The 26,248-nt window shown below is 43.8% G+C and overlaps 2 protein-coding genes across 3 annotated transcripts in view; both read left to right on the top strand.

Moving 5' to 3' along the window:
* Window positions 1-4,923, top strand: part of LOC146772821 (protein S100-A2-like) — a 79,261-nt gene extending 74,338 nt beyond the window's left edge. For both annotated transcript variants that reach the window (XM_085636949.1, XM_085636948.1), the window contains exon 3: window positions 4,665-4,923. In XM_085636949.1, coding sequence (XP_085493075.1) covers window positions 4,665-4,802 — 138 coding nt within the window. In that variant the 3' untranslated portion in view covers window positions 4,803-4,923. The remainder of the gene's footprint in view (window positions 1-4,664) is intronic.
* A 6,662-nt stretch (window positions 4,924-11,585) lies between these two features.
* On the top strand, window positions 11,586-25,292 carry LOC146772820 (protein S100-P-like). Its single transcript, XM_085637444.1, has 3 exons — window positions 11,586-11,621; window positions 22,744-22,893; window positions 25,113-25,292. The coding sequence occupies exons 2-3, from the start codon at window positions 22,789-22,791 to the stop codon at window positions 25,251-25,253; spliced, it is 246 nt and encodes an 81-aa protein (XP_085493570.1). The 5' UTR covers window positions 11,586-11,621; window positions 22,744-22,788; the 3' UTR covers window positions 25,254-25,292.
* Window positions 25,293-26,248: the final 956 nt, after the last annotated feature.

Below are 26,248 nucleotides of genomic sequence, written 5' to 3'. Positions count from 1 at the left end.
GATTCAAGAAGAACGAAGTAACAAAAAGGGATGACATCTAGGCATTCTAGTCTGATCTTTGACTAACTCTTTGATAGCTCAGAAATGAAGGGAATAATAACACCCCCCTCTCTGGGTCAGTATGCAAGGGTGGGTCCGCAAAATAAAAATATAAGACAGCTATTATAAACGATGGGCTACTGGACAAAGTACGAAAAGATTTGGTGTCTCTTCCTAGAGTGGTTTAATGGTTAGTCAATGTATTAGTCTGAACTAAATGAAAGAATTGCCAATATTGAAGAAACTTTGCAAATAGCATATGAAGTTTAAGAAGACCAATGCTATTAGATTCAAAAGAATTAAGACTATCACATTATCTAATTATGTATCGCTTTGCATTGCATGGCATTGATTATTTTTTGGCACTAATATAAAAATACTCAATCATCCTTGCTGGAGCATTCTCCATCCTCTCCTCTTAGACCCGGGCCCACATTTTTGCTGTGTTTCCTCAGGAGATCTGTGCCATTGGACCCCCAGAGGGGCTAAGGCTTGTCTGAGGGCAAAGCCGTTCACAGAGGGGTTTCACAGAAGTACTGGCTCCCCAGCGTTGCACTGGCCATGTCGCTGCTAGCACACACAGATCTGGCAGTGCCATAACATGTCTCGCACATGATCACGCCCCCACTAGATTGTCCTTCAGAAGCATGGCCAACTGGTGGGAAGTCTGGCAACCCTTCCCCTACTAGCTGAATAAGGGCAGTGGGACTCAAGCCTGGTTTGAAGTGGGTGACAATGGACACAAGCCATCTTGCAATGGGATGGAAAATAGACCCGGGAACCTAAATAAATGTGACCCTCATTAGTGAATTAAAGATACCTAAAAAAGTGGCCCATGTTTGCAAACTGGGGCAGTATTGGACTTCTAAAGATACATGACTAAGTGTTTTCCGAAGTATGTAAGACGCATCGATTTTCACTTGCTGCAGCCAATGATTGTTTTAATATCAGGGAAATCAACAGTAAAACCCAGCTCAGCAGACCATAAAAACAAGCCCAAAGGCAGGCAAAAAACCAACGCACACACTGACTTGTCAGACCAGCCCATCGGTCACTGCCTGATTGCCTTATAGACCAGTCCGACCCTGACAGCAGCTCACTTGATGGGAAGCAGCGGCCACCCACAGAGGCTTTGCTCGTAAGACTACCCACATCAACTGCAGTTACTGGTCCTGAAAGATTTTTTTTTTTTAAGACATATTTTTATTGCCATTTCGTATAGATCGTCACATATAATACATAAGGCAAAAGATGTAAGGAAAAAACATTCCATGAATGGTGTTTAGATCATACCGTAAATGATTACAGACTCTATCTACAGGCACTAGTGGCGATCCCTGTTGCCTGCATTTCCTTAGAACAGGTCTTGTGACGTTCACACTCCCTAGTAGACATATTAACAGTAGTCTAATAAATTACTAACATCTTCAGTTAAGGACCATGTTGTCTAGTACTTGCTTCACTGGTATATTTTTACTATCACTTGTAGGTGGGTGGTTTCCAACATCGATCCTGTGTACACGCATACCATTCGTAATCATTTAAATGCTACTCTAATTATTGAATACAAACCCTATAATGAAAAGGGAAGCAAAATGAGAAAGGAAATAAAACCTGTGCAGAGGAGTGATGTAAATAATCTTGGACAGTATAACCTAAGGGGGGAATCTCAGTGCAAATAGTCCACTGGTGAGTCCAGGGGGGGAGCCCCCCCCCCCCCGCTATCGCTGTTTTTCCCTCTCCTAGCCAAAACATCCCTTACAGGCAACAGCCCATGTGCATCTTTCACTCGGTTCAGTCCCCAGGGCTCTCAGGAGGCCGGGGAGGAATGTATGATGTTACAACGCATACATTTACAATGCATGCCTTTACAACGCAGTTTTTACATCGCAACATCCTTTACAATGCATACATTTACAATGCATACATTTACAGCGCATACCACTACAACAAATTTTTTTAAACTACATTTACAACGCATTCCATTACATCGCATTATACCTTAAAAACGCATACCATTACATTGCATTTAGGGTAAGTGTTGGATAGTGTAGGGGTAAAAATTATTATTCTAACTCCAGGGAGTGCAACAGTAGGGTAAGTGTTGGATAGTGTAGGGGTAAAAATTACTATTCTAGGGTACTATGCGTTGTAATGGTATGCGTTGTAATGACATGCGATGTTATGCCTGCGTTGTAGTGACATGCGATGTAGTGTCATGGGTTGGAGTGACATGCAATGTAATGGATGCGTTGTGGTGACATACGTTGTAAAGGATGTTGCGATGTAATGACTGCGTTGTAAATGTAGTGCGCGATGTAATGACTGTGTTGTAAAGGTTGTTTTCCCCACGGAGGGTTGTCTTGTTTAGCGCTTTCAGGGTGGGACCCTTGTCTTGGCCCTCCCTCCTCACTATCGGTACCCTCTGGCACTGGTCCTGAAAGATGATCTAAAAGGAACGTAAACCTTAAAATTATTTCTCCATTGTAGTGTATCTGTGCACTGCAACCAAGGTACTCCTAAGGAGGACTCACACCCCTAATGTACGAACACATGGCTGCAGGACGCTGAAGGGGAAGTACTCCCCTGGTCTGCCTCAGTATGTGAATGACACTTTCCACAGGCAATGGCTGAAAGGGGCTCTGTCTCAAAACAACCACTAGCCAGAGGAGAATGAACCAAAGCCCTGCTTCTTTGTTATCATGACATAACCACTGGGTGACTGTGAAAGACATCTCTACCCACACCAAAACACATTCAGATAATATTGTTGCTTTTTCTTGTAGCAAGTTCACTTGCTTGAAGTGGTCTGGAAAATGTGAGATTCAACTGTGGGAGGGGTGGCTATACTTTGCATTCTAGCGTACAATAGACCCATTCCTACACTGCTAGAAGACCAGCCTCCTGTGCTATATTATAAATAAACTTGGTGGAACACTTGGAACAATGTGATATTGAAGCTACATGACAGTATGCTAAGAGCTTGTTGGGCACCACATGGCCAGATGGGGAGAGGAGTTGGCCTAACAGCTAAGGCGCTCGACCACGAATCTGGGGAACTGGGTTCGAGTCTCGGCAATGACGCTGAACATCCTGTGATTCTGGGCAAATCACTTAATTTCCCCGTGCCTAACAAAAATGAATGTGCCCTCATCTAAAGCAACTGGTGCTATGTAAAGGCTCTGATACCCGATTTGGGTCAAGTTCGCGCTATATAAAACTCTATACAATAAAGTTTTTAAAAATGGCTGTTCTGAACCCTGAAAAGTCAGCAAGTGTGATGCCCACTCACCATCATCTGTGCCTACTGGAAGTAAGTCCACTTACCCCATCAGTGCATTTTCAAAGTCACATATGGCGCTAAGGAGTCTATAAACAATGGTATAGTACAGGACGCAGGGCTTGATTTAGATTTTGGCAGCCGGGTTACTCCGTCACAATGGTGTGAATCCCATGATAACCTATGGGATTTATATTTCATTGGACGGGATAGCCATCACCTTTGTGACGGAGTAACCAGCCCGCCAAAATGTTAATCAGGCCCTCAGTGCCTTTGTAGGCTAAAAACACACATATTTTGATTCCCTTTGCAATAACACTTTTCTCTCTCCCTCCTTCTTTTCCTTTTTCCAACAAAAATGTTGAAAAATGATTTTCTTTGTCATGAATATTTGGTACTAACTTAATTAAATATTGTAGGCTTGGTTTCTCCTAATATATCATTCTATCCTATTGCTTACCTTGTGATTTTTTTTGTTGGTGTTTTAATTATTTGTATCACTGTTTAATGATTGTAATTTGTCTATTAAACCGTTTTAAACACAAAAAAGAACATAGGATGATGCAGCACATTTCAGCAGGTCTTAAATTAGAACAGGAAAGTGATCCAGAGAAAACAACACAATGGAGGAGAACCATGAAAGATGTAACGCCTCTCCTCAGGAGCTAGAATTATAACAATGTTTGAAAGAGAACCTCTGAGCTAGTAGGTATATTTGGGGATAGGAAGTGAGGCATGACTTGGCATGAGGATGGAAATTTGGAAAAGGAAGCCATGGAGGACATATTAACTAGGATGGTGCTGGAATAGGAAGGCGTGTACCAGATGCTAGAAATAATTTATGAAAAAGGAAAGTAAGCAGCATCAAGCATGGAGAATACATCTGCCGTTTTTGTAAATTATTCATTCAGTTTCTTTTTACGCACAATATTCATGGTCTGGGGAAACAGAAGAAATTCAGGCACTCTCATAGTCTGTTCTCGGATATTCAATCGAAGACAAGCGTACATATCCTGGTTTTCTTCTGTTTTTCCAAAACATTAATAACCAATCTGGAAAGAGAATGAATAAATACATCAAATCAGATTTGTGCCAGAATCAGGATATAGAGTAAGGGAAGATGAGCTTGTTCCCCAACACTCAAGGATCAAAGGCAGGAATGAGAAAGAAGTACCCAATGTGTCTCTGGTCCCTTGTGCTAGGATAAGGTTCAAATTTAGAAGGAGAGGACAAAAAGTACTGCAAGTGGAGGGGGTGGAATGTTGTGGGGAAGGGTAGCACGGGGTGTGAGGGTGACACTGACCTTTGTCATGAGCCAATCTTCTTTTGATTCTTTTATTCACAGAAACAGGAGAGTGGCGACAAAATGATCCGCACAGTGATGGCAATGATGGACGTCGACGGAGACAAGAGTGTTAATTTCAAGGAGTTTGTCCTTTTTCTGGCTTTCCTGAGCGTAGAGATGCAAGGAGCTGCTAAATGATGGGACTGCGGAAGTCATCACCTTTTTCCAAGAATGGCTCATTTCTCTAAGTGTTTTTTTTTAAAGATAAACATATTTCGGTCATATGAATGAAAAACAATAAAGTGCGTTCATTTTCGTACAGTGACTTATTTTGTAGCCCTTCTGGATCTAGAGGGGAGAATAATATAGCACAGTACAGAAAATTCAGATATAAACTTACACATTTGAAACTCGCTGTGATATCTAAGTAAATTTGAGATTATCCCATGTGGTGGTGTTGAGATTAGGAACCTTTCCCCACTCTTGGATCCTCAAAGGTCATCTTAACTCTTCACCCCCTCCGGCTGTCAAAGATTGTAAGGAATGGACTGTATTCCTAAATTCTGCTTATGGGATGTATTGGTTGTAATAGGGCTGAATTTCTACATCTTTGAGCTGACTGTCTACAAAAAAGTAAATCCTCGCATGGATGTAATTCTTTGTGATGAAGGTTTTTTAGACCTCTTACTCGCTTAACACTTTGGTGGAGATTTACAAACATTTTGCGCTTGGTTAGCGTCACAAAAGTGACGCTAACCAGCGTGAAATCTTTTTTTTGTTATTTACTTTCCAGTGCAAAACTTGTTTTGCGCTCAAAAGCACCCTCAAAGTAGCGCAAAACACAGTTTAGCGCTACTTAGCGCCAAGGGGGCGTTGGGATTACAAACCTTGAGCATTGTAGATAAAAAGGGGTACGAGTAATGATGAGAGTGTCATGAGCTGAGGCAGAGGCTTTAGGGAGGCGGTAGACTAGGGCTCCTGAGAGAGCAAAATTAGGCGATATTGCATGTGAAAAGACCAGTCTCTCTGTAAAATCTATGCCCTCAAGCCTTGTGAAGGTGCAGCTGAAATTAGAGCGATAAATGAAAAATGCTCAATGTGTGTGATTGTGTATCTTTCTGCAAAGGCCAAAGAGATATCAGGGTGGTCCAGGTTGACGTTAAAAAAAGGATATCCCAGTTGTTGTCCATCAGCAGGTCCCAAATGTAAGATTTGTGTCTGGGGAGGGATCTTACATTAATTAGACTCATATGTAAATTATTCAGATTAAAGGGGTACGTCTTGCCACCCTTATCCCACTGTGGCAAACTGGGCCAAAGAGTGCCACAATGGGCTGCACTGGGAGTTGGCCAGTTAAACTTACAAGTGGTGCACAGGGATGAGTGACAGGCCTGCTGGGCTCAGGACAACATGGTACCGCAAGGTTGGAAAAGAAGGCCATCAGTGTGGCCTTATTACCATACTGTAGTCTGCTAGGCTGGGTTGGGAGAAAAGAGGCAGCATGGCTGCCGATGGACGCGCTCCGACACGGATTGGTGCAGACGGGCTTGCCTCTGGTGCGCCAGCGGTGCACCCGCTGCACATTCGCACCCTCTCTGGCATTAAGTAGGCTGAAAGAGCTCAGTAGCCCTGCCCACCTCAAACCCACGTGCTCTGAAAGCGTGAGGGGTAAGTTGGCGACTATGCAATGATTATCTGCCAACATGGGAAACTATGCCTCCTGAATGTGCTTGTGTGTCCAAATACGTATTTTGAGAGACAAGGTATTGTAGCAGCAATAATATTTTTACAAATATGATTCTGACACAGATGCACAGTCAACAACATTAAAGTAAAAATTGATCAGAGTAAAAATCCTACTTGCTGGTTTCTTACCTTGTTGTAGGTTCATTTTTGCGTACGTTTTAACATCCTCAGGTGAGCGACCTATGTAAGTGGCCATGTCTGACCACATTTGACTGTCATAATGTCCAAAAAATATAATTGGAAGAGGTGTGGCGCAGCGGCCAGGGTGCCTGACTCCGGACCACCGGGTTCACAGTTTGATCCCCGTTGGCAGATTGCCCAGCACCATGTGACTCTGGGCAATAGCTCGCATAATCTTCCCGATGGCGCCCAGCGCAGGGACACCTCTCCAGAGGTAGCTGTGCTGAAATGGGTGTGGACGGATTCTGGGAGCGGCATTGAGCTGCTTGTGTTGTTATCAAGTCTGGCTTTAGATAGCCAATTAGGCATGCTGGTGAATTTGCTGGCAGTTCATATTTTCTATCCACCCTGGGTAAGACGGCAGGGACTGTAGCTGGATGCTTCATTCTTTTTATACTTCCTCCCAAATAAAATTTACAATAGGCCTAACTGATTTTCTGCCAGGTTCCTTAAAATTAAAGAGTAATCTGATTGCTTTATAGGCATAGTTAGTTGAAACCTCTTTGCAGCCCTTTCCATGAGTTTATGAAAACCTTGATTGTCCAATGGGAGTTCAGGTCTACCATTCCCCGGACGATTTATGGGAGGCTTTCCGATCCCTTAAGTCTTGTATTCCCTTTTGGCGCTCTCTTAAGTTACCAACTATGGCCCGGATCTCGGTGTCCAGGATAGTTATGCTCCCGAGATTGCTCTATTTTTTTGTAAACCTCCCAATGGGAATACCTGTATCTTGGTTCAAGCAACTGGACACCTTAATGCGCGACCTGATATGGGATGGGGGGTGAACTAGGGTTTCCCTGAATGTTCTTTGAGGCACCCTGCTGAGGGGGGCCAAGGTGCACCTGACTTCAAATTATATTTCCTGGCCTCTCAACTTCAGTGGGTCACACTATGGTTGGATGGTGCCCACCAACAGGAACTAGTCCATATATCTGGGAGACTTGTTAGCTAAATGAATCTGCCCAGCGGTGATAATACCGTGCCTAGGAGTGCTACTGACTGTGACGTTACGATGTTGGAGACGCTGCATCTTACGAACCATGGTGACGCTTTTATATGCACCAGCATTGCCCCCGGTGGGCCTCCCACAGGGACCCCCTTTCTTTTTTTACAGCAGGCTGGCTGATACTGGGCTGGTGACAGTGGGTGACTGTTATCAACAGGGTGCACTGTTGCCATTTGAAGACAAAATGGCTCCCTATGACCTACCCCTGGGACAATTCCTCATTTATGATGCACTGACTAGAACATTCCAGGATCTGTGGACAGGAGGTCAAGATGAACGTTTGACCCAGGCAATGTTGCAACTATTGGTTTCTTTGGGTACTGCCAGACATCTGGTGACATGGATTTACTGATCGCTCTCTCTCTGAGATAGTTTGCAGACCCCTAATTATATTACGGGGCGATGGGGAAGGGTCCTGGGTCGAGACATCACAGGCTCAGAGTGGTGTAAGATATCAGTGTGGTATCCTAGCTATGATGCTTCCAGTTACCATGACAATGGACGCATACTACATAGTGGGATTCTTGAAGTGTAGTGTTAGAGAGCAGTTGGAGTGGAGCTGCTGTTGCAGAGAGACGGACCTGCTTGCTCCTAATAAAGATCTCAATACTTAACTTACTGGCGTTTGTACTATCAAGGGCCTTGGCGCAGTTTTGTCTCAAGTCAATGAGGAAGGTGTTGAAGTAACGATTGCTTTTGCATCTCGTTCTCTATCTCCTGCTGAGGAGAAATTCTCTGTAATAGAGAAAGAGATGTTGGCCACTGTGTGGGCAATGGAGAAAATTCAGACAGTTTGTTTGAGGCACAAGAGTCACATTGCGTACCGATCACAAACCCTTACTTAAAATATTGACTTCTGAAGGCATACTTTTAAAGCTACACCCAGATTGGCTAAGATGAGTTTAAAGTTGTTGGAGTTCACTTATGATGTTGAATATTTACCAGGGAAAAGAAACCAAGTAGCTGATTATGTTAGCAGATACCCATTACCGCTACAAGATAATGTATGTGCTGACTGGGATGATTTGAATATAGCTATCGTTCATGATTCTGTCAACGATTTTGTAAATGCTATTTCAAAAAAAGAATGGGACACAGAATACATGCAGAATAAAACCTTAAGTGATGCTGTTAAATATGTTGTTAATGGATGGCCCAAAAAAATTGATTTACAAGGTGACCTAAGAGCTATGTGGGAAATCAAAGAGGAATTATCCGTTGACAATAGCAACTACTTATGTAGGGGTGAAAGAGTTGTGGCGCCTTCGAAATTACGCTCAAGAATATTACATCCAACCATGAAAGCCATCTAGGGATTGTAAAACTTAAAAACAAAATAAAGATGTCCTACTGGTGGCCCGGGATTGACAGAGATACTGATATTTTGTGAAGCAATGCTCTATTTGCAAAAACTCAGACAAAGTTCAACGTGTAATTAAACTTCCCTTGGCACCAGGCATATTCCGGATCATCCCCGGGAAGATGTAAGTGTTGATTGGTTGGGTCCAATCGAGGACGATAATGGTAATAAGAACCATATCCTAGTTATCATAGACAATTATTCAAAGTGGCCTGAAATTGAAATTATGGAAAAATATGACTCCAAAGAAGTCATAACATTTTTGGAAAAACAATTCATACGAAAAGGTATACCTAAAAGCATCCTTAGTGATAATGGTCCGCAATTTACATCCAACAATTTTTTACAGTTTCTGAAAAGGAATGGCATTAGTGAAAAGAAAACTCCTGTCTATCACCCAGCTGGAAACGGTATAGTTGAGCGCTTCAAGAGAGTGGTTATGGGTAGCATACAAGCTTCTCTTACTGCAGGAAAAAAGTGGGAAAAATAATTGTACAATATGGGCATACGGGATCACTCCCACTTGTACTAGCTACAGTCCTTTTAGGATTTTGAGAGGTAGAGAACCATTCACGAAGGACAATGTGGCTTGGAACGGTAAAAAAGTGTGTGGGAAATGGTCTCCTGCTGTTGTTCACTCTAATTTACGTAAAATACATGAATCTTATATAGTTAATTTTGACAGGAAACATTGCACTAAGGAAGCTGATTTGCAAGTTGGAGATTGGGTCAAAATAAAACTTGGTACAAAGGTAAGAAAAGGGGAAAGCAAATTCTCTGCACCTTTGCAAGATTTAGATACTTATTCAAAGTCCGCAAAATTAAGTGACAATATAGTGTGGCACCACAGCCAGATGGCTAAATGTAGGGAAGATTGCATAGAAACAGATTGTAACATAAAGAAGAAATCATCACCCATGAACTGAATGCAGGATGATGTTATTGAGATAGGGAAAGATCACTCTCTTTTTCAAAATTCTAATTCTTACAGCAAAATTATCATTGTAAATGCAGCACAATCTGTTGAACAACCTTCTTGCAGTGGCATTAAAGCGACACGCACTGGGAGACCAGTGGAATTACCAGTAAAATATAGACGTTATGTCATGTAATAAAAAAAAGAAAGTATAAAAGGGAGGAATGGTGACATTATCGTATATGAGTATTTTACAACTAAGTAATTATACAACGTCATTATTTCCTAGTGTTTAACCTCGCATATTTTTCTCCTTGTTAACGCAATGTATCTAATTAATAACACAGTCTTGTATTCTTTTGATTCAATGTAAAGGGAGGAGATGTGGTATCCTAGTTATGATACTTCCAGTTCCCATGACACTGGAAGCATACTACATAGTGGGATTCTTGAAGTGTAGTGTTAGAGAGCAGTTGGAGCGGAGCTGCTGTTGCAGAGAGACGTACCTGCTTGCTCCTAATAAAGATCTCAATACTTAACTTACTGGCGTTTGTACAATCATTACAATCAGCATATCCAAAAAAGGTCTCTAGAAATATGAGACTGAAGTTCACCCAATTCAATTATGTTCATATGACATACATGACGCTGCACAAGCTCTGGATGGTTTATGGGGGGAGTTGTGCCTATGCCCGAGATGAGGACATAAGGATGCCGATTTTGTCTATATGATCTGTGGCTGCCCCCGATTACATACATTCTAGGATGAAGTAACTGATGCGCTAAATGTCACACTGAGATTCTCCCTTCCCTGTGGCTTGGAGACCTGTAAATTGGGGTTGTTTGCAATACCACACAGATGAAAAGCGGGCACTAGATTTGTAGACCTGACTCTAGTGTTGGCCAAAAGGCGAATAACGATCGCCTGGAAATTGATTACTGGTCCAGGAGTGAGGACATGGACAGCGGATGTGACTCAATGGGAGAGAGCAGAGGAGAGGGCCCTGCTTCGAGAGGATGCTAGAGGGGCACGATGGCGCCCAATTGCAGGGATGTAAACAGAAATTCATAGGACTTGGGAGCATCCGGAGGGAGAACTGGGTGATGATGCGGGAGGACGTGGAAGACCACTCAGGACTGACTGAGGGAGGTGAGGTGGGGTGGGGCCCCCCGCAGGGAACCACTGGGTGGTGATGTCACACATTAAGTTAAGGGCACTTACATCAGTGCTGCCATCGCCCTCTAGTGATTGGGTTGGGTTGTGGATAGATCCTCCCCCACCGCTTGACCAGTTGTAAGATTTCAGCAGTTGGAAGGGGATGTTTCCCTGAGTTTGCCACCCTGAGCCCTTTTACTTTGTTTTTTCTCCATTTCTTTCTTGTATTTTTGGACATTTATCAGACATCACAGTTATCCTCTCTTTATTTCTCTCCTATGTCACCATTCACCTCAATGGACACTCCAGTCTTGACACCCAACAGGTTAAAGATTGTATGTTTATTGTACATGGGACGTTTTATTGCACACCAGTGATTGTATTCATCTTTGACATCTGAATGTAATGAGTTGATTAACGCTGTTATTTTCTGGGATTGTCTACACCCTCGGGTGTCTATTATAGATGTCAATTAACAGATGTTTAAGAAAAAACAGTTTGTTCAAACATGTTCTGTTTCAAACAGGCAGGGCCACTTTAGCCTGAAGGAAAGGGGAGGGGCTGGGAGGGCATTAAATAGGCCTGCGACATCGCAATTTACCTCCCTTCCAGTGCCAGCAGCCTGCGCCTTCTTCCTCCGGCTTGTGGTAGAGGTAGGGTTCATGCGTAGTTGTCAGTACTCTCTGCTTGGTGCCCATTACAACTGATGGACTGGATTGGAGCGAGGTAGGGTAGATTGAATTGGGGTGTGGTGGACTGGATTGGGGGTGAGGTGGATTGGGTTGGAGTGGTCTGGATCGGAGTGGAGCAAATTTTTTTGGGTTGGAGTGGGGCAGATTGTTTTGGTTGGAGTGGGGCACACTGAAGTGGGGCAGATTGTTTTGGATTGGAGTTGGGCTGATTGGAGTGGGGCACATTGTTTTGGATTGGAGCCCGGCAGATTGTTTTGGCTTGAAGTGGAGTAGATTATTTTGGATTGGAGTGGGTTGGAGTGGGGCAAATTGCTTTGGATTGAGTGGGCAGATTGGTTTGGATTGGAGTGGGACAAATTGCTTTGGATTGAGTGCGACAAATTGTTCTGTATTGGAGTGGAGCAGATTGTTGCGGGCAGATTTCTTTGGATTGGAGTGGCATGGATTGGGAAGGCAGTGGGGTGGATTGGATTGGGGTGAGGTGAGGAGGATTGGAGTGGGGTAGAATAGATTGGGCTGGATTGGTGTGGGGTGGATTGCATTGGATTGAAATGGGATGGGTTGTGGTGGATTGGAATGGGTGAATTGGGATGAAGTGGGTGGATTCGGATGAGGCAGATTGGAGTGTAACAGATCATGGGTGGGGCAGATTATAGTGGAACAGATTTGTGTGGGGCAGATTGTTTTGGATGGAGTGAGGCAGATTGTTTTGGATTGGAGTGGGGCAGATTCAAATGGGGCAGATTCGATTGGAGTGGGGCAGATTGGTGTGGGGCAGACTGTGATGGATTGGAGTGGGGTGGATTCGATTGAAGTGGGATGGATTGGGGGAGTAAAATGGATTGGGGAGAGGTGGATTGGGTTGGAGTGGGGTAGATTAGATTGATGTGGGGTGGATTGTGTTGGATTGGAGTGGGGTGAATACAGATGGAGGAAATGGAATGGGGTGAGGAGGATTGGAGTGGGGTGCCTTGGCGTGGGGCAGATTGGAGTGAGGTGGATTGGAGTGGGGTGACTTGGAGTAGGGCAGACTGTTATGGATTGGGGCAGATTGTTTTGGATAGGAGAGGGGCAGATTGGAGTGGGGGAAAATGTTTTGGATTGGAGTGGGGCAGATTGGAGTGGGCCAGATTGTTTTGTATTGAAGGGGGGCAGATTGGAATGTGGAGATTGGAGTGGGCCTGATTGTTTTGGATTGGATTGGGGCAAATTGGAGTGGAGCAGATTGGAGTTGTGTGGCAGGATTGGAGTGTGGTGGAGTGGGGTGGTTTGGATTGGTCTGGGATGGATTGGATTAAGTGGGTCGGATTGGTGTGGGGTTAGGTGGGGTAGATTGTCATGGATTGGAGAGGGGCAGATTGGAGTGGGGTGGATTGGGGCGTACTGCACGATTTTGTGTTTAAGCATCATTTCAGAAAATACATGTAAGAAAGAAACAATGTCGCTTTGCATTAAAAGAATCCTCATCTTTTGAGAACAGCACCCATGAGTAAAAACAAAAGAAAACATGAGTGCACTGTAGGAAAAAAAGACTTGGCAAAATAAAAAAAACGTAACTATAAAAAATAAATTTTTGCAATTTTGTTTGTCCTGCTCGGCACGTTTTTGTCAGTCACACGCCTTATATTTGCAGGGCACTAAAAGTTAAATAGAATGAAACAGAACTTCAATCACGTCGGGAGCAGCGGACGGGCACTGATTAAGTTGAATCAATCAGTGCTTGGTCCCTGCTCCACAGAAGTAACGGAAATTATGTTAAGTCTGCCTTGACAAATTATGACGTTGTAACGAAGAGTCCCATGCAAATCAACAAATGGTACGCAACAGGCAGGCTCCAAGTTCTTTTATGTATACAGCAGTGTCTCGCAAGCAAGACACATGTGGTAGTTCATGCTCTCGCAGGCACGACCAAAAAAAGGGTCAAATTAGCACTAAAAGTTGTTCACCAATCACGTACGCAACCGCATTTTGATCTCTTCAGAGATCAACAGGCAGAGCAAAAAAGCGAGATGTTTAAGTACCCTTGTGGCTTTTTCTAAGGGACTGATTGGGGGTAGGGGCCACCGGATAAAGGGTGGCTCTGACGAGAGTAGTTCATGGGAATGTATCTATTCCTTTGCACATTACACGGGATAGGTTTTTCACTTTCATATCAAGTTGCTTGCCATTTCTACATCTGAAAAGGCAGACAAAGAGGTTTCTTGGCTGCTGGCTGACAGCGCGTCACGCTGTTTCACAACGAGAAACCTTATCTAGCTACAGTACTTCCCTTCCGTCTTCCACCTCACCACACCCTCACTTCCCTGTTACACAAGACCCAGGTGCAGCACTTGCTATGGGTTGTCAAAACTGTATCTATGGAATCTCCTACAAGTTATCAGATGGACAGGAAATGGCACATTCACAGCCCCTGGGTCATAAGTGAGGGGCTCAAAGTGTGTCACTGAACAGTTAATCTGCTTCATTCGTGAAAAGAGGGGCCATAGAGATCCCTGCTGGGGAAATTGGGTGGTAATCGGGTTTTCCGCACTTAGCTGCATTTACTAGACAGTCCTCTAAGTTTATCACTGATGGCCTGGGCTGGGAAGCACACATGCTAGTCCCTCAATAAAATAAAATGTAGTGATCTAATAGTATAGTGCTGTGAGGCCAAGGACAGGGCCCCCCTGTCTGGGCTTTCCAGCACTATATAATGGCTACAAGGCCCAGCGAACAGGGCCACACATCTGGACCTTGCGGTCTAGCTGCCCTGGACTTCGCAGCACTGGACAATGGCCCATGTCCCAGTGAAAGGGACCCCATACCTAACCTTGCAGGCTGATCCAGTGCTTCAAGGCCCAGGGGATGAGGACCACCTCCCCTGTGCTTCGAGGCAGTAGCAAGACACTTTGCTAAACACTGACCTACTGTGCCAGTCTGATCTGGATGCTCTGTTGCTAATATCCCTGAAGGATCAAGAGTTGTCATGTTCAATGGTTGTCAGAAACTATTCTCTCCTAGGTAAGCTTAGGGGGCTTATGGTGGCACTGTGAGCTAGCTGGTTTATAGGCTCACATATCCTGTGGGGGTGTCCGGAACCAGTGTAGACACCAATCCCTTAGTTTATGTTACCTACAAATGTGCAGATCCTAAGTATTTTTAGGAAATACAGGACAAGACTCCTTGCTTGGCTTTCGAGGTATGCTCTGGCTTTGACTATACTTCATGAGCTGCCCTGGCTTCCAATTGAAAAGCAAGTTTGAAGTTTAAAGCTAGAGCTGGACTTGGCCCTCGCTATGTACAGGACATGGTCTCTCCATATCAACCTAGCCGGAGACTGAGATCTGAGAATCAGGCCTTATGCTGTGATCCAGCGGGTTACCAGCCACAAATACTCAAACACCATATACTCAACTGGGCCCATAAACACATGTTCACATAGGCTAGTAAATACCGCTGGGGGTCAATTTTATAAATGCTTTTTTATGAGATTAGTTACCTGTCATTCCTAACTAATCTTTCACTGATCAAAAAGCTCTTTCCTCTGGTCAATGGACCTATTACTTGGAACTAGTTGATGTTGAAATGACATAGAATTATATTTCCGTACTATATTGAAATAACCTCCGACTCGGGAAAAGTTTAAATGTTCTACCTAGTTAAATTCATGTGAGCCAAAATCAAAATACAGTACGAACTCCATTTCTCCAAGGAAGGAAAAGTCAATTAATTCAATACTCAGTCATCTAGATTAAGCAAATTTCACAATGACAGTACTCAGAAAGGAGAGGTTAGAGAGAGAGTGGTACAATGACATACTACACAGAAGTATATTTACCTAGAATGGTGTGGAAACCAACCCCTTGGCCAAGGAGCTGGAAGGGTCCCCTGGGAAAGATCAGGTGACAAAAGGTTTCAAGACAAGTTTCAGGACATGATTCAGGACAGGATAGATGACCTCTCTAATACCGAAGCCTGCGTCGCTCCCCTCTCTGACACTCTCTTCCTCCTCAAGATTCATCCGCGATCTTCTTTCTAATTTGTTTTAAAGTATTGGTTCTGTAATTCGATTCTTCTTCAGCATTCGTTCAGCTCTCGGACAGCATCCTGGTCTCTCAGCACCTCAGCACACGAGCCGAACCGACAGCATTCTGGTCTCAAGCTTAACTAACTAACTAAACTACCTCAATTATACCTTCTCCCACTCATGTACCACCCATTAATGTTTCAATTTCATGAAACTCCTAATTCCGATTGGACAGGCAAGGGGGGATGATCATCACACCATGCTAAGTTTTAATATATTTCTTTGGTTCTTTGTTTAATGTTCCCGCCCCTTAATGTTTTATTCACAGATTTTATTTCCCACCCGTATTCACATCTTTATCAACCGAAAAGTATACATATAACATTTATTCAATTCAATAGTCAGGATGTTCAGCAGGTTCCCAGGACGTGTTGCAAAGACATCCTAGGACGGGATTCAAGTATCACATCATGGCTTCTGGCTTGTCATCATTGCACGTGGGTATAGATATCACATGTGGTAGAGGCTTCAGTCTCGCTCAGAGGCCCAAATACGAACTAGTAGAGAGGTAAAAAAGAAACATATTAATTTCGAAATAAAATGATTTCACTGTATACCACCTATCTCTACTCTAATCCCATTTACTTATAAAAGCTCTCCCTGCATTAGCACTTAGTAAATAGCTTGTTATAGTTTCAGTAAAGCAGATGCTTAGCATATGAGCTTTCAAGCTGCCATTTTAGATGCGTCCGCGCAGGTGCAGATAATTCCCTCCAAGCGACAGACTGTCATCCTGCGTAGATGCAGTTGACGCATGCGCAGTACAATTTCCCGCGTTAGCAGCCATTTTAAGTTTCACTCGGGCTACTTGTTAGTTAGACACGTAAGCAAGCTTCATCTTGCTAAAATATGGAATGTGGTGCATATTAATTTACACAATACACAATTAATACAGTGTTACGAGTTATATGAGAGGTTTACTTCTGAGCAAGTCTCTTTTATACGAGTCCTTGCTCCATCAGCTGCGTGCCCAGAATTAGTCTTTGCAAGCACAGGAGGTCACTCCTTCACATAACTAGCTCCCAAACTTTGGAATACCCTATTGCTATTTTTAAGACACGGTGCTTCTCTACTGCTATTTCGCAAGCAGCTTAAAACCTGGTTATTTAAATTTTTTGCTCTTAGATCCATGCACTATCTCTACCTATGCTCAGCGCCGGGAAGCCCGTTGGGTAGCCGTGCATTCTATAAACGGAAAATAATAATAATAAATAATCAAGGGATCTAGTCTGTCCAATGCCTCCATCTGACATGATGGGGCTTTTGGAAACAACGTAAGTTATTACAGCCTGGGCTACAACAGAACGTTCTAACTCTGTGCTTAATATGGTTGAGACCACTAACTCTTTACCTGGCTTATTCGGGATCTCCCACAATAATGCCCCCCCCCGGAATTATTTCACTGCCTGGTTTCTTCCTATCATTCCATCATCAACATTCCTGCTCCACTACTCTTACTTAATTCTATGCCTTGACAAAAATTGTGTTACATTGGTGTAAACTCACATAATTTCCAGGATTTCATGTTACACCAGGTACGTGTCATTCCCAAAACTATGCCATGTCGCGGAATTTTGAGTTTGTTCAGGTAAAAATCCTATTTCAGGAGCATGGGGACTCTGTGAATGAATAGAACGTGAGCAGATGTTGTTCACGCCACTTGTGTGTTTTGCAGGATTTTATTTTTACACAAAATGCATTATTCCATCCAAAAAAGGTGTAAAAACTAATTCTGCACTAAATAATAGTTATAAATGGAAGATTCGCATTGCATGTAATTTTTCCAAAATTTCATGTAATTACACAAAAAAATATTTCGTGAATTCTGGAGAACTGTCCCAGGTAGGTATTGTATAATGTACACTTAAGCTCTTGGAAATATTATAAGTCTTATGATTAGTTAGGAAGCCTTCACAGCCTGCCTTGGAATAGGCATGCGTGTGGGTATTGTTTTACTCCCCACATTTAATTTTGTAACTATTTTATTTCTACCTTTTGGCATCATTTTTACATATGCAAAAAACAAGAGGGACAGCAAGGACCAAATCTGGGGTCGTCCTTATCCCTAGGTATTTAATTTGTAAACAATATGGACAAACCCATTACAGATGACTCTGTTACAAATATTATGACAGGCACCACTTAGGTTTGTAAGAAGAACCCTCATCCACCAACCTAGTTGGTGGCATGCTTCATCATAGGGTTCCAGTGGAGCGGAATTTTTTGTTGTGTGTTGTGAAGTGGTGAGATTAAAAATACCTCTGGGAGTCCTTGCTGATCAATTTTTTATTCCCAGCGGCCCAGGGTATATTAAAAGGAAAAGGGATAAAACGAAGATTAATGATTGGTCTTCATTATTGGCCGATGTACAACAAGTTGCAGGGGCAGCGTATGGCGTAGATCACGTTAGATTAGAGAATTGTTTAAGTTGGTATGTGTGATCAGTCGTGACAAATTCCTTTGTATTAAGGGTGAAATCACACACTGAGCAGGACTGGCATTTGTAGTGGCCAATAATGGGTGGTAATCCCCACATGGAGGTAACAGATTGGTTCTTTTCTTTTTGTGGCCAGGTTATGGCGTGGACCAACTTATCTGAAAGGTTGTTTCCCTTTTGTATGAAAAGAGGGAAGGTTCCTTGAAAGAGGCATGTGTCTGCAGTATGCACCAGGTCTTTTTAATCACTTTGCTCACTTTGTTGCTTGAAGGACTATATGTCGACACAAAGGGGATGAGTGAATTGGTATGTTTAGGGGAAGGAGAGAGGAGCACTTCCCTGTGGCTGTACCAGATGCGTTTGCATGCACGGGAAACTAGGCGTTTGGGATAACCCCTGTTGATCAATTTCTCAGAGAGAATTGCAGCCTCTTGGAAGTAATCTTTGCGCCATTTGCAATTTCTCCGGATACGGAGCAACTGTCCATATGGTAAACCATCCTTAGGCCTCGAGGGTGATAACTAGAATACAATAAAAGTGTAGCGACACCATAGGTTGATTTTATTCAGAAAAGGGTTTTGGAGGGACAGGATGTGCGTGGTTTCAAGATGGTGTACATAGAGGACGGCGAAGTTGGGGGCAAAACAAGCTCCCATTGAGATCCCTTTTATCTGGAGATAATAAGTATCCTTGTAAAGAAAATAGTTATTGGTTAATGCAATGTTTAGAAGGTCCATAATAAACTCGGATGGTGTGTCCAAAAGATGTTTTATGACAGCTAGCCCTTCAGAGTGGGGTATGTTAGTGTATAATGACTCGATGTCAAGGCCCACCATCAGATCTGTGTCACTATTATATGGTCTGTCTTCGATGATGTTAATCAAGTGTGTACTATCCCTGACAAAGGTATCAGTTGATGGGACAAAAACTTTCAGGATAGCGTTGATGTATTTACCCAGGGGCTCCAAGATGGAGCTGCACTTGGATACTATGGGACGCCCTGGTGGCTCAGAGGAATTCTTATGGACTTTGGGCAGTACATAGATAACAGGGGTTCTAGGGTGTGGCTTATTAAGGAAAGCATGTTCTTTCTTAGTTATGATTTCTAACAATATGGCGCGTTGGTGACATCTTTCATTTGTCTACGGATATCAGAGTGTGGGTCAGAGGTCAGGGCATGATTGTGCGTGGTGTTAGTAAGTTGACGCACAATCTCGCCATCATATTCATCAATGTCCATGAACACTATGCCACCATCTTTGTTCGTAGGCTTTATAACTATATGTTGATTGTAGCATAAGCTATCTAAGGCATGTTTCTCAGTGAGTGGGAGATTGTATGGGACAAATTCAGAGTGGTGTTATAGTTCCGTGATCTAATGCATGACTAGTCTTTCAAATGTCGGAATTTCAGGTGGCATCATCGAATCGGGGGGAGAAAGGTAGAGGCCGGGTGGAATTGCCTCTCATATGGTCTGTCGGTGTAAGGCTTGTCAGCAAAAATTTGTTTAAGGCGAATGCGCCAAAAGAACAGGAGTAAGTCCTCTTGTAACTTGAAGAAGTTATTGAGATCAGCGGGGACAAAGGAGAGACCCTTGCTGAGTCTGTCTGAGGACAAGGTGTGTTTGGATAAATTGAAGATGGGGATGGATGTACAGTGTGAGGAACTGGGGCAAGCAGGAGTGGGGTCAACATCGATAGCTATGCTAGATTTTCACCCTTTTGTCACTTCGCCGTTCACCGTCACTTGCACGTTCAGTGCACAATTGTGTGTCATGGTTACCTTTGTAAAATTGTACTGTAGTGCTGATACAACTACATGCAAATAGTAATCTACACTCTATGAAATTTTCTCGTGGTCTCCCTTTCTTTTCCTTTCAGTGATTTATACAACCCTTGTAATTGTCCTCGCCAATGTTTACCAGTTGAGACATTGTTGTTTTGTTGCGGATTACAGATGCAGGCACAATGGCAAAGAAGCCTTATGGAAGTGCACCACACAGGAAGTGGCACCCACTTACTGTGCCTCCCTAAGACAACCCATAGAAAGAGGGCACAGAGGTTTCAAGGCCTTAAGGCATTCCCCACAGGTGGTTGCAATTATACACTGCACCCACCAGCTGGGGGATCTCTGTCCCCTCTTAAATATGAGGGAGGGGCTGCTTCCATTCTACAGCGTATCTGCGTCCTGTTGCTATCATATAAAATTAAGGACTTTAAGCAAGGGATGACTTCATAACTAGTTGCTCAGTATTTTATTGATTTGTTTTGGACACACCTATCAATGTCGATCCTGGTTATTGAAGACATCAAAAGAAATTAACAAGGCAGGAACAGCCACCTCTAGAATGGACCGCTCACGACTATAACCATATTGCCACCATGAGGGTTGAAAGACCCTGAAGAATCCACACTGATTCGTATTAATTTGAAACTTGACTTTACAGCAGCCCCAAGAGCAGAGGACCACTGGCTCCAGGATAACCAACCACCAGCAGCTCACAGCTCTCTCCAGTCTCTAAGGTTTGAGCAGCACAGTGGTCTCTATCCCCGGAAAGAACTTAGAATACAGAATTAACAACACAGCACTCCCAGGCCAAGAGCTTGCTTGCATAAGTCCCTTCCAAAACCCCTTCTAAAAAACCCATGTTCCAGTTGATGTTGCTAAACCAAATGTTACTTGTCTGGTCCACCTTGAAGGAACTCAACTTGGAGACATTGCATCTGGTATACTGGCCTCTGATCTGCAGTAGGTGCTTTAGGAGACTGGGCTGTGTCGACCTGCAGAAATGTGATCCACTCAGAGTCAGACTTAACAATGGAGAGAGCAAGATCACACAAAGACAGTAAATCTAGGAGGAGGTAGATGAACTGGAGCCACAGATTGTGGGGGCAAGATCATGTTTGCACATGAAATTGTTATCCATATGTAATCTTGTGTTTTGTGTGATGGGCATGTTACATTTTGGCTCAGTGGCCGGTAATTCAAGCAGGGAGGCAGCTGGGCCACACATGCACACACATACTCAAACTCACCCACCTACATGCACACTCACTCATACTCATCTATTCACAAGCATGCACACATCCAGCAGTCACAAGCACATACACGCGCAGACACCCATTTGCAGCACTTATACACACACACACACAAATACACATACATACACACACGCACGCACACATGCACCAAACTTTAAAAAAGAAACTTGCCCAGAGCCGTGATCTCAAGTATAAGAGGAAACGCTTGGTGGTTCCTAGAGGATTGGGACCACAGTCTCTTCATTGACTGACCTTGTTATGGTCAGCCAATGAGAAGAGGCAGCAGTCCCTTACTCAGTGTGGGATGGGGTCAGCAAGACTGCTCACCCACCCAACTCTGTGACAATGTGACACTGATGGACAGTCGGCCCAGGGCACTTCAGGCCTTAAAACTACACCGCCCAGGTCAGAGTGTATCTGTGACGCACCTCTTTGTCATGAGGGGGAGAACCTCCAAGTGCTTTGCTGGGCTGAGGAGGTCCATAGTCAATGTAAGGATCGGGTAAAGTGGGCAATTTCCCGGGGGCTCCAATCCTCCAAAGAGCTCCCTGAAAAAGTAATCTTTCTCTCGTTGACTTCTGTTTAATTTATTTTTCTATCTAAACATCTCTGTCTATCTGCCTATCATTAACTTTGACTCTGTCTCTCTACCCCATGTCATCTTAAGGGTTATTAGGGTCCCAGCAAAGACATATTTCAACTGTTCTTGTGCCTAAAGGGGCCCCAAAATATGTCTTTCCCGGTGTTCACCAAATCCATAATATGACACTGAGGAGGTCATGTCCACAGAGCTGTGAAATCTTCATCCCAGCAAAGGTCAGCTCAAGCAGCCAGGCGCATGGGCATTTACCCCATGTACAGTGCCTGGATGCCTGACCTGACATGAAGAATGTCTGTCAGACTAACCTTTGCTCAGACTGACAGACACTCTTCCTATCTGCAAAAAAGGTAGGTGGGTGGGGCCCCTCTGCCCTTATAGACGGGCCGCTACTGCTTAGGAGAAGCCCACAAAAAAAACAAATCATACAGAAATCAAAATAAAAGAACTGAGCTTGACACTGACAAATAGACGTAGGCAGAAGCTGGCCTTCCCACTAGCGAAGCAAAACTGCATAATTTTATTTTTGGCTATAATTTACCGAAGCAAAATTTGCAAAATAATGATTTCAATTAAAAAGAGGATTGTCCCTCTCTTGCGTGACTTTTTAAACGAATAAGTCTTGTATGATCCAGACAGGAATATGGGTCATGGAGAAAACCCTGCTAGTATATTTTACCAGTCAAAATTTAATGAAATTTCACTTAATGCGCAATATGTCAATTTCAGCGAAGTAATTACAATTGTGCCCAAGCAAGGCCTATTTGTAGCGCACCAGTCATCAAGAGGAGTTATAGAGTTATATGTTGGGCTGGACCAGAGGGTGAGAGGGGACTGTAGGTAGTTCTCACTTAATGGTCAGTGGGTCATTACTGCTTGATAAACACTCTCTTTGCCATTTTAAAGCCTAAACACTGACTGCGGTATAACTTTCTTTACAGATCGAAGCACCAGTTATAATTAATCTGGAACAGGTCTGTGGGACCATGCTCCAGACCTTCAAAAAGTACTCTGGAAAAGATGTGGACAGTGGTGAACTCAACCAGGGTGAGTCGAAACTTCTTGTGAAGACTGAGTTCCCATCTTTATCGGTGAGTACATTCTGGAATGAAGATTGGCAATCATAGGAAGTTTAGTTCCCCTTTTAACAGATCTGACATTTACAACCAATCCTTACTTTGTTTCGCTCGAAGCTTCTTGTAATTATCCACCAGACATCCTCCTAATGCCCCAGGTCGAGTGTTGCTTTAGTCACTTTATGCCACTTTATGCGAATTTGGTGATACTTTATTGACCTCTCCTCTGCCTAGCCAGAACGATTGTGTATGTACGCTTTAGAACAAAGGTTTGCTTGAAAGAATGAGGCTGCTGGTTTTGGTACCAGTGTCACTGTAGAGATTATCTTGTGCTTCATCCCCTGGTTAATGCTCTCCTTTTCAACATGTAGCCATACGTCAACCCGAATTTCATCATAAAGATGAATGGCATTTACCAACATCCCTTGTCGTGTAAGTGTAGTACAGATGTTTTGCATCACAGCTGGACAGATATGACCACGGTCTCCTTTAGAAATAGCATTCAACATCTAGCTCTTTTACAAGGCCTACAGAGCAGCCCAAGGGCCATCTTTTAATTACCCCATTAGAAGTGCCTTTGGAAACGCCATGTGCTGTAGACACCCTGAGTGTATGTGTGAATTCCCAGAAAGAAGGAAGTGGGAAGAGGATCCTGGCTGAAACAACATTCCAAGACAATCACTCCTGAGCCAGCCCTAAAAGTAAAGAACTCCTCCTTCCAGGATATATGGGCACCATCCATCCAAACTGAGTGTTCAAACAAGCAACATCGCGGTCTAGTCCTGAGTATCTAGAGCGGGGTGTGTTCTTCCACCACTGATCTTGTATTGGCACAGCACAGGCTTGTTGCTGGATCTCGCCACGGCCCCAGCAGATTCAGCATGGGTTGTATGGTATATCTTGGAACTTTCTACTGGTGCCCTTGGATGAGGCGAAGGCTCATGGAGGTTATAAGGAACCAGAGAGGGGGTCCGCTTAATTGACAAAGCTGGTTCTTGTGCAGGAATGGAAGCTTCCCAGGTAATGCCCGTAGTTCAGGATTAATCCACCATCACGTTGTCTTTGAAGCTCTTACTCTCTCTTGTGAGGGACTCCAAAAGCTTCAGTACACTCAGGGGCATATTTACGAGCAAATGTAAGAGTGCGGAGCTGTGCCCAACTTGGCAATACCGCGCTCTGACATTGTCAAAACAGAGGGATCCCCCGTATTCATAAGAATACGGTGCAACCCTGTGTTTTCACTAGCGCCGCCGCTAAATTTAGCTGCCTAACGCCAACGCAGGCACCCATGCACCGTAGTGTAAATGTGTCTGCATGGCAGGGAATGATTGTTTATGTGCAGAACGGTGTGCCTTGCTGCTCATAAACAATCATTAATGGCGATGTGTTACTTCTATGTGTGATGCTGAATGCAGCACACATACAAAACGCAAAAGCAATGAGAAATAAAAGTATTTCTCCTTGTTTCGCCATTCTAACTACTGCTCTTGCATGGCGTTAGTTTTTGCTCTGCCTCACATTTACACCTCTTTGTAAATCTGGGGCAGCGTCAACAGCAATGGGTGTTGCGGTGGAACGCCCACAGCAACACCCATTGCACGCCCTTTTCACACTAAGTGATGCAAGTAAAGCGGCCTTATTTACAAGGTGGCGCTAAGCCATAAAAAGTGGTAAAGGCTGCTTTGTAAATATGGAGAAAGGCTGATCGCCACCAGAACGTCGCTAAAAGTGACATTCTGGTGGAGATATCCCCTTGTAAATATGACCTTCAGTGCAGTGTTCTTTTTCTTGTCTGTTTCTGCTGAGCAGGTTCTCCTTTAAGGCTGCCGGTACTGATGGCAGCAACCCCAAGGACAGAGCTTTGGGCTTGATCCCTGCCTAGGAGGAAATAAGCTGGACTGCTCGATGAAGCTGTCTTTAGATGCCTCAAAAGAGCAGCCACCTAGAAGTCAGAGTGGGTGAAATGGGCCCACAGAATCTGCCAGGGTATGGGGATTGAGCAATCAGCGCTAATGGACTCCTCCCATCTTAGGGGCTGTCCTGCCAGGGCAAAACTAATACCTGGGGCTCCATGGGCAGGACTTCTCTGTGTCCTGAATATCCTGATGACTCGGGGACGGGGGACACCTTCCAAACCTTGCTCACAGTTAGGGAGCAGACCATGCTGCAGGCAAGTCATGTACTTCACTTTTAAAGAACTTACTACTGATTGTTGCCACCCTCCTCTTCTGCAGGCCTCTGGGAAACATGACAAGGCGGTGGGAGAAGTGATGAAAAAGATGAACCTGGATGGTGACAAGAAGGCTAACTGCAAGGAGTTTGCCATGTTTCTGGCTATGCTGAGTATGTTACAGGAAGAAGAAGCATTTTCATAAAATGGTGGTATGAGTTGAATAAAAAATATATTATTCATACTTTTTGTTTAAATTGTCTTATTTTAAAAAGAGCCTGTCCTTACAAGTGAGGTTGCTACAGTCAATACTTAAGGGGAGCTATCCTGAAATGTTTCTTGTTTCCATACTGTGAGAGGGAGTGGAAACTACAATAACACAAGGCTAAACAAGCATTTGCAGTGCAATAGGTTTCGCTTGACTAAATGTTTGAGTTATTGGCCCTGCATTATTATTAGCAACGTTAATAGCTCAAACCTTTACTAATGTGAGACCTATTGCATTGGAAATGCTTGTTGTCATTTATCACCGCCCTCTCAGGACCAAATAGGGAACAAACCTTATAGTAAGAGAAATTGAATCACGATCCCTTCATCGTTCACTGTGGTTGCAGATCTCAGGGCACCTCTGAATAGAAAGGTAGACTTGCAAATGCAGTATAGCGATGCCTGTTATAAAATGCCACTTAAAATGAGACAGGAAATGGAAGTGACAATATTTGTACTTAAAAAACACACAAAAAAAGACTGGTTAAATTTTCTGTGGGGATTTTCTCATAGATCATCCCGGCCCTTCTTGGTACACAGGACCTCGTTGTACATAGCAGTTTTGGCTCTGCTCTTGGGGCTGCAGACACCCTCCTCCTTCCCGCCTGGGTACTTCTGAGCCTCTACTACATATCGCCATCTTCTTCGTCTGATCCTATGTTTTAATTACCAAACTGGTGGGGTGGGTGCTGAGGATGTCTGTGGTGACAAGTGAAGCCTGTATAGTGAAAGCTGTAGTTTCCTCGTGAGTGCCCTGTCCTGCAGTACACTCACTGTTTGACGGGTGGTGGTGCAAGATTGTTCTGGCCCAGTTTGGTGCGCAGATCGCTCCTTACACCTTTATAGGGCGTCTCTGGGTGGAGAGGACACCATCCTGAATAATCTTGGCATTATAGATATTTTTGCCTGAGGCATAATTGCCCCGGTGTGTTC

This window comes from Triturus cristatus, chromosome 12, assembly GCF_964204655.1.
Source record: "Triturus cristatus chromosome 12, aTriCri1.1, whole genome shotgun sequence".
NCBI classification, from domain to species: Eukaryota; Metazoa; Chordata; class Amphibia; order Caudata; family Salamandridae; genus Triturus; species Triturus cristatus.
The sequence above is the reverse complement of the archived record's forward strand: the minus strand, read 5'-3'. Positions and strand labels throughout refer to the sequence as shown.

Excerpts from the sequence above, each read along its gene's own strand:
- LOC146772820 (XM_085637444.1), top strand. The coding sequence starts at position 22,789 with ATGCTCCAGACCTTCAAAAAGTACTCTGGAAAAGATGTGGACAGTGGT. Across the intron at positions 22,894-25,112 it reads CTGAGTTCCCATCTTTATCG|GCCTCTGGGAAACATGACAA; the intron begins GTGAGTACATTC and ends CCTCTTCTGCAG.